The sequence below is a fragment of the Globicephala melas genome, chromosome 8, assembly GCF_963455315.2.
Source record: "Globicephala melas chromosome 8, mGloMel1.2, whole genome shotgun sequence".
Lineage (NCBI taxonomy): Eukaryota > Metazoa > Chordata > Mammalia > Artiodactyla > Delphinidae > Globicephala > Globicephala melas.
In genome coordinates, this window is record NC_083321.1 from 4,609,214 (window position 1) to 4,623,366 (window position 14,153).

At 56.9% G+C, this 14,153-nt stretch overlaps 1 protein-coding gene across 1 annotated transcript; it reads right to left on the bottom strand.

Moving 5' to 3' along the window:
- Nucleotides 1-1,786: 1,786 nt before the first annotated feature.
- Nucleotides 1,787-8,092, bottom strand: GAL (galanin and GMAP prepropeptide). The gene is made up of 6 exons (XM_030833260.2): nt 7,903-8,092; nt 7,551-7,631; nt 6,645-6,699; nt 3,444-3,530; nt 3,078-3,155; nt 1,787-1,922 (listed from the first exon to the last, which is right to left on the bottom strand). Exons 2-6 carry the CDS (start codon nt 7,629-7,631, stop codon nt 1,855-1,857), a joined length of 369 nt encoding a protein of 122 aa, XP_030689120.1. The 5' UTR covers nt 7,903-8,092; the 3' UTR covers nt 1,787-1,854.
- Between the last annotated feature and the right edge of the window lie 6,061 nt (nt 8,093-14,153).

Sequence of the window (14,153 nt, forward strand, 5' to 3'; positions counted from 1 at the left end):
CTGAGGGAGTTACAGCGTGGTGAGGAGACACAGCCGCAGACGGAATGAGCGGTGCGCACTCGACTGGGGCAGCACGGCACACACTGGGCCTGCTCACAGCCCTGCGGCGGAGGGCGAGCAGGAAGGCGCCCCTGAGCGGCCGCTGCAGAGTGGGGTCCTGTGGGACGTGGAGGAGTTTACCAGGCACCAGGAGGGATGTGTGCAGAGGTTTTGGGTGAGCAAGGCTGGGCCAGGAGCTGCAGTTGGTGGGGGTCTGGCGCTTAGGGCATAAGGAGGCTACTAGAGCGGGCTGGGGTGGGGACAGGTGTGTCCATGGCCGCCGGAAGGAAGGAGGCAAGGCAGCCCAGGCTGCGGGCTGGAGTGAGTAAATGAGGCGTGGTCCCTGACCAGCAGCAGCGGCATCAGTGGGGTGCTTGTTCGGAGTGCGGGTCCTGCACACCTTGTCCTCCTGAATCAGCACGGTGGGCAGGGCTGGCCACCCGACTTCTGACGAGGCCTCCAGGGACCCTGGGGCCCACCCAAGTCTGGGCGATTTAAAGCAATGTGAAAGGGGAGAACCGAGGATGGCGAGGGGTAGGGAGTGAAGGACAGGCCCGGGGCCTGCGGAACCCCATGTGTGGTGTTCCTGAACCCTGAGCTGGGATTGGACCAGCCGGGTCTGCCCATGGCATGTGCAGAGGAAGGAAGGATGGCTGGTGGGAAGAGGGAAAGTGGCTGCCAGTGAGTGCCACGTGTCATGAGAGAGGGAGCAGGGAGAGGAAGCGGGGGCTGGGGCCCTACCAGCAGGGCTTGGATAACCAACCAGTGTCTACTTCTTCTCGGAAGCCGGTCTTTAGGGGGCAAGTCTCACGCTTGGCTGCGTATTGCCATCACCTGGGGGAGTATGAAAACACGGCGGGTGCCCAGATGCTGACTGCGGTGGTCTGGGGGCCAACCTGGGCCCCCAGGGGTGAGAGGCACTGCTGGGGGAGGGAGCACGGAAAGATCCCTCCCACTTCCGCATCAGATCTGCTCTGGTTTGTGCGAAGGGGCCTACGGGCCATCGTTTATCTTGATGTCTGGCTTCTCATCCTTGCCTGTTTTCTTTTTGGATCTTCTGTATGACCTTTTTATTTCTGCTCCAGAGATCACCCCATCTCTGCTATTACTGTCCCCACATGCTGCCTTTAACTCATCGTTGACTTAGCACATAAAATAGTTATGGTTTCTACGACAGTTCCTTTCTAACCCGGCCACACGGACCTTAACGCTGCGCGTGTTAATCCCGCTTCAGCCGCGGCCCCGGCACTGCGGCTGCTTCTCGTCGTCACTGTTCACCTTCACAAGCGCCAGACAGTTCTCTCATCTATCACGTTTAGGGTTTCTTTAGGCTTCTTGGTTCCCATCTCCCTAAAACATCAACTCCACGAGGCCAGGGGTTCTGTCTGTTTTGTGGTTTTGTCTCAGAAACAGACTGACCTTCATAATTACGTTTGACTCAGCTTAAGATAACTTTGTTCCCTGGACATGAGTGACGAGAGAAAGTGTCTCAGAGATGCTCTGGATGGTAGAATTTGGGTGTAAAACTTCTCTCTATTACGTGTGACTGTAATCAAGCATCATCTTTTAAACACACACTGGTGGCAGCGGCAACAAGACACACGTGTGGAAGAAAACGGTAATCACAGGCTGTTGCTGGTTTTTTATTTGCCGCTCAAAAGTATGACCAAAGGGAAAGAATCTTAAATGATGAGAGCACAGCTGCAGGGCAGAGAGGACGGGGATGGTTGACTCTGCACTCGTTGCCGTATGATTATCATAGGCTTCGAGCTTGACTTCGATGCCCACGAAGAGCCGCACCGCCCTGGGAGCCTCCTAGGACTGCTCCACGCCTTCCGAGGGCACTGCGGGGAGGCCGGGCCGGCGCTCCAGGGCCCCAGCGTCTGCAGAGGGGAGGGCCAAGCTCAAGTGCCCGTCCTCTGCAGAGATGCTCACGGCAGCAAACCCAGGATGAGGCACGTGTCACATTTAACTCTCATACTTAGCATGCATTTGAAACGGTCAGACTCTAAAAGAGTGTAATTCCTGTTTGGGCAATGAAACTCGATGTCTCCTAATGAAAGAAGTTCCATGTTACAACATCCAAAACAAAACAAACAAACAAAAAACCCGGAAGAGTCCCTCTGCCCCTCACTGGAAAAGTCACCGGCAGATTTTCTCCAGCAGAGATTTCCCCAAAGCCTGCACTGGGCTCGAACAGAGGGGATCGGTTACTTGGTCCTGAGGTTTCTAAGTTCTTCTCCCACAGTCCCCCTGCCCATGGATGGTTCTAAGGAAAAGCACAGGCCTCAAGTCTCCTCCCCCGACTCCCTCCCCCCTCCCCACGCCCACCTGAAGTCCCTCAACTAAGGCAGTGGAGCCTGAGAGCAAATGGATCAAAACAGAACCCAAGAATTAGTCTTCGCTCTTCCAACTAGACAACAAAACTGTGATGTGCAGAACCTGACCACCCAAGGTCTCCCTTCAAAGTGGCCCACGTGCCACTGTGTCCCCAGGCCACCTCCCTGTGGTGAGCTCTGAGCCCCGTCCACAGGGGCAGCTTTGACCCTCACAGTGGCATGAATGACAGCCCTGAGGCACAGAAGTGCTGGGGCTGAATGCTTCACAGAAAGGCCCCCATGGGCTGTACTAGATCCCGGGATGGAGAGCTGTCGGGGTTACATGCAGCCAGCCCCACTGGCGGCTGCGCAGGGTGAAAGGGTAATCCGGGCCGCGGGCTCCCTTCACTCGCCGCGCTCCCACGATACGGCTGAAGGTGGTCTACGCAGAGCCTGACTGTGTGTAGTAACTAGGCCCCGGAAGGCACAGCCGCTGTTACCATGTCAAGAAATGTGGGTCCAGCAGAGTGAATGGACCAGGCCCCTTTGCAGCTGGTTCCCATGCCCCCGCCTGTAACCCCACCCACCAGCGTGACTGTCGGTGTGTAGGTGGACCATGGTTCCTTCCCAGGAGAAGTCTGTGGAATCCTTTCTTGACAGGTTTTTAATGTGCACAGGCTTCTAAGAGGTGGCATTTTATGTTGGTACTATTTCACATACCTTTGAGCTGCAAGAAAGTCAGAAACTCGATTATCGTGCGCACGACATTGTTCTCCAACAGCCGCCTGTCAATGCTTCCTAGAAACCAGAGGGGATCAGCGTTGACGACCTTGGTGCCTGTCTTAGACCTGGGCACCTGGGGGCATCACCGGCGTGTCCCTCCCTCCCTCTCAGAGCCCGGCTCAGCGCAGTGGAGGCCCTGAGCCCCTGTGGCCGCCCCTGAGCTTACCCTCAGGTTTGCTGCTCCTATTTCTGGTGGCTGACAGATGGGACCGGGCCAAGCTCAGGCCCTGGCTGTGGGTCAGCGGTGGCAGGAGCCCGATACCCCCCACTGCCCTGTGTGCCCTGAGATTAAAGTCCTCTCACCTGGCCTGGCTTCGTCTTCAGGCTCGAGTTCCCGCTTGCCAGTGAAGCCATGCTTGTCGTGAAGTGATCTGTGGTTGTCAATGGCATCTGTTTGCAAATCAGAGGAAAGCACCTGAGTGTTGCCACTGTAATGAAAGCGCACATGGCTGCTTACAGCCAACACGTAACACAACGGACAGAAAAACAAAGCCAAGGGAGGGAAACCATGGAAGAGGGAGTTGTCCTCCGTGGAACCTGAGGGAGGAACTCGTGCCAGGGCCAGGGTACAGCTCTTCTCCAGGTGCTGGGGCCCCACGGAACAAGAGGGGAGCCTCCAGCCAAGAGGGGGCAGCACGTGGCCAGCAGAGGGCACCGGCCCCAGGGGCGCAGACCTGGTGCAGGGAGAGGGGAGTGCCAAGGGGGCCCCGGGGGGGCTGGAGTTTGAGCTGGTTGCCTCCCAGGCAGAGGACAGGGGCTGGAGTCCTGTGTCCCTGAAAATGGGGTCGGGGGGGGGAACCACAGGATTTGCAGTTCTGATGTAATCAGAATTTTATTTCTCAAAGATCACTGGCTGCTGTGTGGGAGACAGACTGAAGCTGGGGAGAGAGATACAGACAGAGACAGAAGGAGGAGGGGAGGGAAGGAGGGAGGTTGAGTGTGTGTGTGTGTGTGTGTGTGTGTGTGTGTGTGTGTGCACGCAGGCGCACACTCTGGGTGGAGTGACACAGGGGAATGGTAATTGCAGTTCCCTGGCGGTCCAGGGGTTAGGACTCCGCGCTTCCACTGCAGGGGCCCAGGTTCGATCCCTGGTCGGGAAATTAAGATCCCATGTGCTGAGCGGCACGGGCAGAAAAACAAAAACAAAAGTATTGGAAAGAATGAGGGCTCTCCACCAAGTGCCCTGGAATGAAGAGAAGGGCCTGAGAGGGGCCCTCTCCGGGCTAAAGGAGAAGGTCTGGCTCTCGGTCTCTGGCTACCTGGCCTGGTACCATCTCCAAGCCCAGACAAAAGAAAGCGAACTCATTTTTCCAGAGACAGAGGTCTTGGCATTAAATGTGGAGGAATGATAAGTAACCCGGCGCTTCCAAAGGCCACTGGGTGCAGTCAGGCTCAAACTGTCTTCAGCATTTTTATGTTGCCATTTTCTATGCTGACCTGAGAACAGAAGTCAGGAGCACAGTGTGAAGTTGCAAAGAATCCTGACAGACAGCTAGTCCAGACGGACAGCTTCTGGTGATCCAACCTGATAGTGAAAAACGGCTTGTTTTCTAACAGGATTTTTTGGTCGTGCCACAAAGCATGTGGGATCTTAGCTCCCCGACCAGGGATTGAACCCGGGCCCCAGCAGTGAAAGCGCTGAGTCCTAACCACTGCACCGCCAGGGAATTCCCTAAATCTTCTTGATAAACACATTTTCAGTATGCCAGAGTCACATGGACAAGTATTTCTGTTAAAGGGCTCCTTCTTTCTTTCGGGCCAGTGGCACACAGAGATGAGGTGCTTTCTCAGGGGAAGAACTCAGGGCTGCAAAGGGTTCAGGAAAACTCGTGCCCTTTAAATCAGTCTTTGCCTCCTGCAGGCGAAGTGACAAGACCACGTGGGGACCGGCTGCTGCGTTTGATCTGAGACTAAAGAAGCCCAGCAGATCCTGCCCGTGGCCCCATTTAGTTTTTGTCATTTCTGTGCCTGTGTTTCTCAAAGCCCGGCTCTCAGGCACCCTCCAGGTGGTCAGATAAACAACCACCTGCAGGGGGAGAAGAGTCTGTACTTACACTTGGGGATTAAGAACTAAAAGTAGCTCCCGGGGTAGTTTAATCGGGGACCATTCTTCCCAGCGACTCTGGAAGGACTGGGATGTGAGCTGTATATGAGTTGTTTGCCTCGTTTCCGGCAAGAAAGTAGGAAATAAATAGAGGAGGATTTTTTTTTAAGGTGGATGGATGTCCCCAAATCAACCGTGCCTGCAAATTTGAAAGCTACGAGTAGGTAGGAGGTTGGATGGGAAGTGAAAGGTCTCCCCTCGCCCCCTCCTTTAGGACAATTAAAATCTGAAGGTGTCACTGCAGACAGAGGACGTGAAGAGAGCAGAGAGTGGGGGCTGAGTGGGTGAGGGGAGGCCGCAGTGGCCGTAGCCTGCACTGCCCAGAGCTGTGCCCTTTAGCGCTGGAGGCGTGGCCTGTCTGCACACACCCGCTCCCCCGCTGCCTGCCGCCCTCTGCGCCCACTTAGGAATCGCACAGCAGCGAGCTGGTCTCTGGGCCCCGGGCTCGGTGCGCCTCCCTGTAAAGGCAGCAGGCGGACAGGGGGTCTCTGAAGGCCCCCGCTGCCCTAGACTCCCGGGATTCTCTGCACCATGAATGTAATCAAACTACTCCCACCGAGTCCAGACGGTGTCACATCAAGGACGAGACACCAAGCGTCAGTCACCCTGCAGGGCGGCTCCAGGGACAGATTTGGAGCAGGAAGGGGACCTTCTGCATTTAGTTTTGGGGTGAGCATGTTTTGGCTTCTCCAGGTCACCTGCGAATTCCTATCCCAGGCTTAGACTCACGGAAGATGGAGATAAGGCTGGGGTCAGTCGACCTGGGGTGCTCTGTGAAGCCAAGGAGTGGATGGGAACGTTTAGGGAGACACAGAGGGACCCAAGAGAGGGCCCAGAACAGAGCCCCAAGGGATGTCTGCCTTCCAAGACGGTCACCTGGGAAAGCCTGAGCAAAGTCCGAGGCTAGGAGTCCCATGGGGTGCAGGGCAGGAGAGCCAGAGGAAGGAGAGGCTTCCGGAGGTATCAGGCCTTGGCCAATGTGCCGAGCAGTTGAGACTGGCCAGGCCGAGGAACAGGGGTAAAAAGGGGGAAGGGTGCAGAGAAGGCAGGAGAGGGCCCTGAGGGTTTGCCAAGCTGCAGGCTGCAGGATGGGTCAGGGTTCAAGAAAGAGCAAGGTGCCCCAAGGGTGGGAGGACAAATGGGGAGGAGACTGAGAATTGGGACATCCGGGGGGCTGCCTTTCAGGGAATCAGTTAAACCTACAGAGAAACCATCCTGCCTCAGAGTCTCATGGAAGACTCCCCTGTTTCCCTTTATCAGACTCAAACTGGAATATCAAGGTATCAGAACGATGACTGGCCATCCCCATATTTCAGAAACAGCAGGATGAGCGCAAGTGCCACAGCCAGCACTAGAAGGGCAGGTTCGGTGTCGGGAGGCCATGTACCCGCATCACTTACGTGGTCCAAGAAGGTAGCCAGCACTGTTCAGGGTCCAGCCTCTCTTTTCCTTCACCTTAAATGGGAGAAAGGGGTTCAGATGGCAAGAATCTTGCCTGGTACCGGCTGCGCTGGCTCAAAGCAGCCCCAAAGGCCGCTTCTGCTTGTATAACCCACCATGGCAGCCTGTGAAGTTACTTACTTCAAATAATCACAGAACTTAAATTACAAACACACTTTAGTTACTCTTTCATATACTAAGCCGAGAGTTGCAGACTGTTAAAGCAAGAGCTTTAAATGAAATTAGAAGGACATTAAGTGAAATTCACTCAGAACTTCACAGGACTTAGAATAATGCATGTACTTTTGGAAGCTGCAAGAAATTCCAGATTTGCAGATAAGCTATATTTGACATGAAAATAGGACTACTTGCTTTACCAAATACTTCCTTTTGCGCCGTAGACCACAGACTCAGAGCGCACCCACTCGCTTTTAAGTGATGCTGAGAACACCTGTTGATAACACCAGCTCGCACACGGTGTACTGAGGCTCTACTGAACTGAATGGAATGAGATTTGCTTCTCACTCGTCCGAGGCGCTAACCTCAAGTACAGCAGTGTCCACGTTTAGTGGTCGATAGCCAGGGGCTGTTTACACACTGGGAGAGGCGAGGTGCCAGGAGGAAAGGAGGGAGCCTCTGAGCGGAAACCGCCGCCCTCCGCCCAGCCCCCTCTGGTCTGCTCGCAGGAGCCGGGCCCCTCCCTGCTCAGCTTCCCGCGGCAGAGACCCCCCACCCCCGCCCGCACGGAGGCAGAATTGATGGCACAAGGCACCCACCCTCCCCCGAGCCTGGTTCTGATGCGGTTGCCCCCCTTTGCAGAGAAGGGGACCCGCTTGCGGAGCGTTCGCTCCCCAGCCTGCACTTACCGGCGACCCGAGCCCCAGGGTGGCTGAAAGGGCCGCAGCGAGGAGCAGCGAGGCGAGCAGGAGGGCGCAGCCTCTGGGCATCTGCAAGGGAAGGCGGGCGGTGGGGGACGACGCGGGGAGGCCGGTCTCGGTCTCCAGGGCTCACGTCGGGCGGAGGCTCGGACCCACCCCCACACCCCGCGGGTGCGGAAAGGGCGGCCAGGAGCCGAGGTGCCGAGGACCGAGAGCCTGGGCAAGGGGCAGAGGCGCCGCGCCGGCCCCAGGGAAGGTCCACCCTCAGGTGGGCGCTCCGGGGAGGGGACGGCGGAGAAAGGGGGTCCGCCTCCCGCTGGGGTCCCCTGGGGCGCGGTACCTTGAGCGGCGGGGCCCGGGCGATCTGCAGGTCCTGGGGCGTCAGCGGGTCCGGGGATGTCGGCGGGGCCGCGCGTCCGTCGAGTCGGGTCGAGTAGGGTAGGGCAGGGGTCTCTCACCGCATGGCGCGGCCTCGGGGACACGGAGGCGGGAAGCTCAGGGCGGGCTCCCTCGACGTGTCAGCGCCCGGAGCCGCCGCCACCGCGATTTATGCGGCGCGTCCGGGGCCGCTCCGCCGCGTCACGGGCTCGGTTCCCGCCCCCGCCCCCTCGCCGGCCCGAGTGGGCGGGAGGGACCGGAACTCGGTTCCCAAGGGGCGCTCGGAGCGCCTGCGGGAGGGCGGGGACGGCGGAGAGACCCCCGCACCCCGCGCGAGAGCCCCCCGACCTGGCTGTTAGCGGCCCCGGAGCAGCGAGCCCCCCACCTCGGCACCGCGTCGCGTGCCGCCAGCGAGCCCTCCGCAGCCAGAGACCCTCAATCCAAGCTGGGCGGGTCGCTGGGTCCTGGGCCCCCGGGGCAGCCCCCTCGCACGCTTTTGCAGCGGCTGGATGGCGGATTCAGCCTCAGAGCCATCCATTGGGGGAGGACGGGAGGCCAAAGCTCGCCCAGCTTCCCTGCCTCCCGGTCGGTGCCCAGTGGTCCTCGGGGGCCCAGACCCCGTCCTGTTTTTCTAAAATGGGGCAACTCAGATAGGGGGGCACTTAGGCTTTCAGTTCCTGGGGGCTGACTGGCTCCCCCGCCTCAGAGCTGTGGGCCCTTCTTACGTCCCTCAGGCGCTGCTGGGCCAGAAGGGGTCCCTGCAGACGTTCCCTTCATGGAACAAATGTGGGTCCTCTAAGTTGACATGGTCTGTCACCAAGACAGCACCCGGGGGGACACCCACTGTCACTGCTTCTCCCTCAGTCTGGGTGAGGGGATTCTGTACAAATCCTGGTGTGGGCACCAGAAGCCTGCAGACCCAGCAAGGCAGAAGCGAGGAGAGATGCTGTGACTCCCCAGGGCCAGCAGAGGCATTTAGACAAAGGAGGATGGCACCCCGGATAGCAGGCGCCTGCTTCCCGGCACAGGCTGTGCTGAGACCCACGGCCAGCGTTATAATGGGCTCTGTGCGCTCAGCAGTGACCCGGTGAGACACTGTCACCTTGTCATCTTGAAGACAGCCCAGTGTGAGGCAGATAAAATGGGTCACCATTAGAGTAATGGAAATCAAACAGAAAGCATAATTTTATCCTTGCTCTGTGAGCTGGCCCATCTTCCCTTAGAGGCCCTGTTCACCACCAAACACCAACCTGGGCCTGGTAAGCAGGAAGAGCGAGTCCAGAGAAAACCGAGGCCACAGTCCAGCACGGGCTCATCCACGCGTCCCCGGAGAGGTGTTGCTTCCCCGGCACCGCACGGGGACTGCGGCAGCAGACGGAAATTACAGTCTAATGGAGACCTGAATGCACAAAAACAGTTGTACAAATAACCACTTCATTATCATGAGAAGGAGGTACGTGTATTCAGGGAGCTTGACCTGAAAGGTGAGCAAGATTGGCCAGGTGGGGCCCAGCGCATTCCAGGTGAAAGGGATCACACAGGTAGGCCCCCTTTTTGGTCCTTTTCCCTTCCTCCTTCCTCCCGCCTGGAATGTGGATGCAAGGGCTGGAGCTGAACAGCCATTTTGGGCCACAAGGTGATGACTTTGGATGACAGCAAGACTGAAGGAGCCTGGGTCCCTGGGCTTCTGACCTCCAGGCTTGTTTCCCAACAGAGAGAAATAAACCTTTCTTTTACTTAAGCCAAATGTTGTTTGGAGGGTTTCTATTATATGTAGTTGGAATGACTCCTCACTAATAAACGGTGTCTCACACAAAACAGTCGACAAATATTTGATGGATGAATGAATTAGTGAAGACAAATGAGTAAAGGGATGCACACCTCCAATGCTGGTTAGGAGCTAATGGTGGTGAGATGGGCTCATAAAAGGAGGAGGCTTAGAAGAGAGGATGACGAAGGGACACCGCCTACTGATCCTACGGTGATCTCATTACTATTGAAGAAAAGAGGAAATGTCTTGACCATCTAACCTTGGCTTTCATTTGACTCCACAAATGTCGCATCCTTGATCCTGCCCTTCCATGGGTTCTAGCTGCTAACCCCAGCCCTACCCACGCCACCCACACCAGTAGCTCAGTCGTCATGAAAAAAATCCCAGTTGCTCCCTAACGATAGTAGCTTGTTAAGGATCTGGCCAAAGTGAAGGTTCATCTAATTCTATGAATGGTGTTTTGAGTGTATGCGTTCAGCTCATCAATATGTCTTCGTTAAAGAATTCATGATACGTGTGAAGATCTGTTTACTTCGTCCATAGGAACAGTCGGTGTTTTTAGTAAGGGTGTGAGCTGAGGAGAAGGGAGAGATGATCGGGAAGAGAGATAAGCAGTTTGGGGACTTTGGCCGAGAGGATCCCCGCCTCCCTTTCCCAATCCTCGGGGGACCCCTCCTCCCACTTCTTTGAACATCTGGCTGGCCAGAGTCACGTCCAGCCGCACTGGAAGCTGCAAAATGAGGTCTGTAATTATGTGCGGTGCTGGTGCCCCGCTGAAATCAGGGTTCTGAGCCAGAGGAAGGAAGATTGGCTGCTGGCCCTTGCAATCAGCAGGCTGGGCCTCCGGCAGGGCCCCAAGGCAACTGTTTGCAAGGTTGCACACTTTTGTAAGATTTGAAATAAGCTATAAGCACAGTCAGTCCAGACCTGCGTCTTTCTACATCCCTCCCCAGCCGGGATTACCCTCGTGGAAAGTGGTGCTGGGGAGGCCCCAGGCATTTCCGGTTCTCAGGGGAGGTTGGAATGGGGATGCGTTTAGCAGGACCTCGGGTGGGAGGGAAGATTTACCTGGTTCGTGGTGGGTGTGTTTACAGTGGGGTGGATCTATCGCACGTACATTTATGGTTGAGGTGTGGCCAGCCCTCGCACGGTGGGAATGGCTTCCAGGAACGCCCCCTGCCCACGGTGCCCACGCGCAGGCGTCGAGGTCCGCCCTGCAGAGCTGCTGGTACATCTCCGAAAGCTGGGAGCTGGGGCTGGAATAAGCCTGGGGTCACTGGAGGGAAAAGAGAGAGGCTGCAGTTCTAGAGGCGCTCAGGCAGCTCTTGATCAGCCGCCACCCTCCGCCACTGTCTCCGCCAGCGTCTTGGGGGCCGTCAGGGCCTCTGGTCAGGCCCACAACCCCACACCAGCAGCACCTCCCGCCCCCAGCGCTGCTCCTGGGCAAGCTCAACTCTTGGGTGAGTGGAGAGGGGCATGGTGTTTTCCGGGTGGTCCAGCTTTGCGCATCTGGCGAGTCCGGGACTCTTTGCTTTGAGCCATCCTTGCCCGCCACCTGCGCCTCCTGCCCTGCCTGTGGGAACCTTCCTCTTCCCTAAGCCCACCCTCAGCATCTTCTTTCCCCCAGCTCCCCACTGCCCTGGGCTCTGGGCCAGGCAGTCTCCTCTCCCCAGCCCAGCTCCTCTCCCTTCCTGCTCCCCCCACCCCACCCGGGAGGCTCCCACCCCAGCCCCGCCCCCTCCCCCTGCTGCCTCCCACCTAGGTCCTCCCACCCCAGCCCCGCCCCCTTCTACTCCTTCCTGTCCCTCCCCTCCCCCTCCCCCTCCCTTCTCCCCACGACATCCCATTCTGGGGAGCTTCCCCAGAGAGTGTTGCTGCAGGTCAGAGGCTGGGTGTCTGGAATCCCTGTGCCCTGGGGTGACTCACCTGTTGGGTCCTTTCCGGGCGGCTCAGCCCGGAGGAGGGGGAGCGCTGACCCTCTGGGGCTGGTGACTCAGCTGCAGGCCCAGGCAGCAGCACCTGTTTCCTGGCCCTGAGTCCCATGGGCAGCATCCCCAGGGACATGTGGGAGCCCGTCTGGCTAATGGGATGTGGGGACCCAGCGGGGGGGGGTGTATTTCCATTCGGGGGCCTGAGCTGTTGGCGGGGGAGGGGACGCAGCCGCCCTGTGCCCCACCCGCTTTTCAGGGACCCCGAATACTTTAAGGGACTTCAGAAACCATGAGCATTTTAAAACCTTCAGTTGAAGAATAATCGACAAAAACGTGCTCCAGTGTGTTGAGCTGGCTGAATGCCCGCACCGCTCGGACCGCAGTGTCACCAGCCCCGGTCCCCGGTCCCCAGGCCCCGCCCCTCCCGGTAGCCGCTGCGGGCTTCTAGCAGCTGTGACTTAGCTTGTTTTAAACTTTGTGGAAATGGAGTCATGAGGGTCTCTCTCCATATTCTGCCCGAGCTTCCTCCGAGTTGCTTTGTGTCTCTGTAAAATCCCAGAGCCTGTCAGAAGGTGACAGTGTCCGGCCTGTGGCTCGCTCGTGGGTGGACGGGAGTTGAGTCAGTCACTTAAAGGCACCAGGCTCTGTGAACCGCCGTGATTGACGTCACCGGGAAGCTCAGTCCTTCCCCAGCTTCGTCCACTCATCGGTACTGATGGACAGTCCCCTGCCGGGAAGGCCACTGGCCACAGTGGTTTGGGTGTAGGGGGCTGGAGACACGGCCCATCCCCCATCATCCTAGAGCCCAGTTGGGTCAGGGCTGGGCCGTGGTCCCGCCTTTGCTCCAAGTTCAGAGCCATCCAAGGAAACAGACACAGAGGCCGGGACAGGAGCCCAGCACCGGGTTCAAATCCCGCCTCAGCGTTCGCAAGCCGCGTGGCCTTGAATCCGTCACCAACCCTCTGTGTGTCTCCATTTCCTGCCAGTAAATAGCCCCCCACTTCACAGAGTCTCTGGAAAAAGTAAGTGAGAGGGGAGGGGACCTGGGTCAGCCAGCCGAGGACTCTGAATGGTGTTGGCCAGTTACCTAGACAGATCTGGGGTCAAGGCCAGGCTGTGCCGCGGCTCCCCGGGGGGCTGCTGGGAGGACAAGGCCTATGACACGCCCTCTTTGGAGCGTGGGCCCTGCCTTCCACTTTTGTCTCCACGTTGACTTACTTTACGTGCTCATTGTCCAAGACGTTGTAGCGACAAAAGACAGAAGAACGAAAGGCACAGAGTCAAAATCACCCACCATCATATCGCTTTTTAAAAAGTTTTAAAAATAAGAAACACCAGTTCTACCACCCACACGTCTAGAAGGAAACTCTGTAAACGGGCATGTGTGGTCTTCCAGGCGTGTCTGTGTTTTCACTGTGGTTATATGTACACTTAAACAAAGAAAGCCAAGTGGAGTTTTGCTATGCCTGTTCTTTTGCAACCTGCTTCTTCCATTTCACATCTCAGACGGTTTTCCAGTTGAGGACCGCAGCATTCTTTCCGCCGCGAGGTGCACAGATCCCGGCTGACCGTCCCGGGTCACAGACATCGCAAGGTTCCCGGTGTCCTGGGGTGTGAGAGGAGTCCTGGTGCAGAATCCTCCAGGATCAGTGGATGGAGTCTTAGCCGTGGGGGCAGGGATGCAGGGTGTGCGCATCTCAACTTTTGTCAGAAGCACCAAGTGACCTTCTGGGAAGGCTGTGCCCACTTACGGTCCCCTTTCAGAGTCCAAGTGCCCTCTGCCCCAAACCCTGGCTGGGTGCTACCAAGCATTCAGATTTTGCCAGTCTGACAAGGGGCCTGTAGGAGTTTGCTGAGGCTGCCGAAACAAAGGACCACAAACCAGGCGGCTTAAACGAGAGCAATGTAACGTCTCACGGCTCCGGAGGCTGGAAGTCTGAGGTCAAGGTGTTGTCAGGGTTGGTTCCTTCTGAGGCTGTGAAGGAGAATCTTCTTCTTTTGCTTGTTCTGGACATAAATGGAATCACACACTAGGTGGCCTGCTGTGCTCGGCTTCTTTCACTGAGCATAAGGTTCATGCGTGTCGTAGCCTGCGTCAGTGCTGCATTCCTTTCTGGGGCTGAGTGATCCTCCACTGTGAGGCTGGACCACATTTTGATCCATTCATCAGTTGATGGACACTTGGGCTGTTTCTACCTCTTGGCTCTTGTGAATAACGTTGCCCTGAACATTCGTGTACAACCTTTTGTTCAAATACCCGTTTTCAATTCTTTTGGGTATATACCTAGGGGTTGAGTTGGTGGGTCAGAGAGTCATTCTATATTGAATTTTTAAGGAATTTTATTTAAATTTTTCATATTTTGTTCGTCATGGATATTTTCCATTTATTTTGATTTTTAAATTCAATATTACATTGAAGGATTTGTCTCTGTTGTTGCGTTTTAGCTCCCCTTACATTTTGCACCCGGCCCTGTAGGGTGGGGTGCGCAGGGTGGGGAGGATGGATGGAGT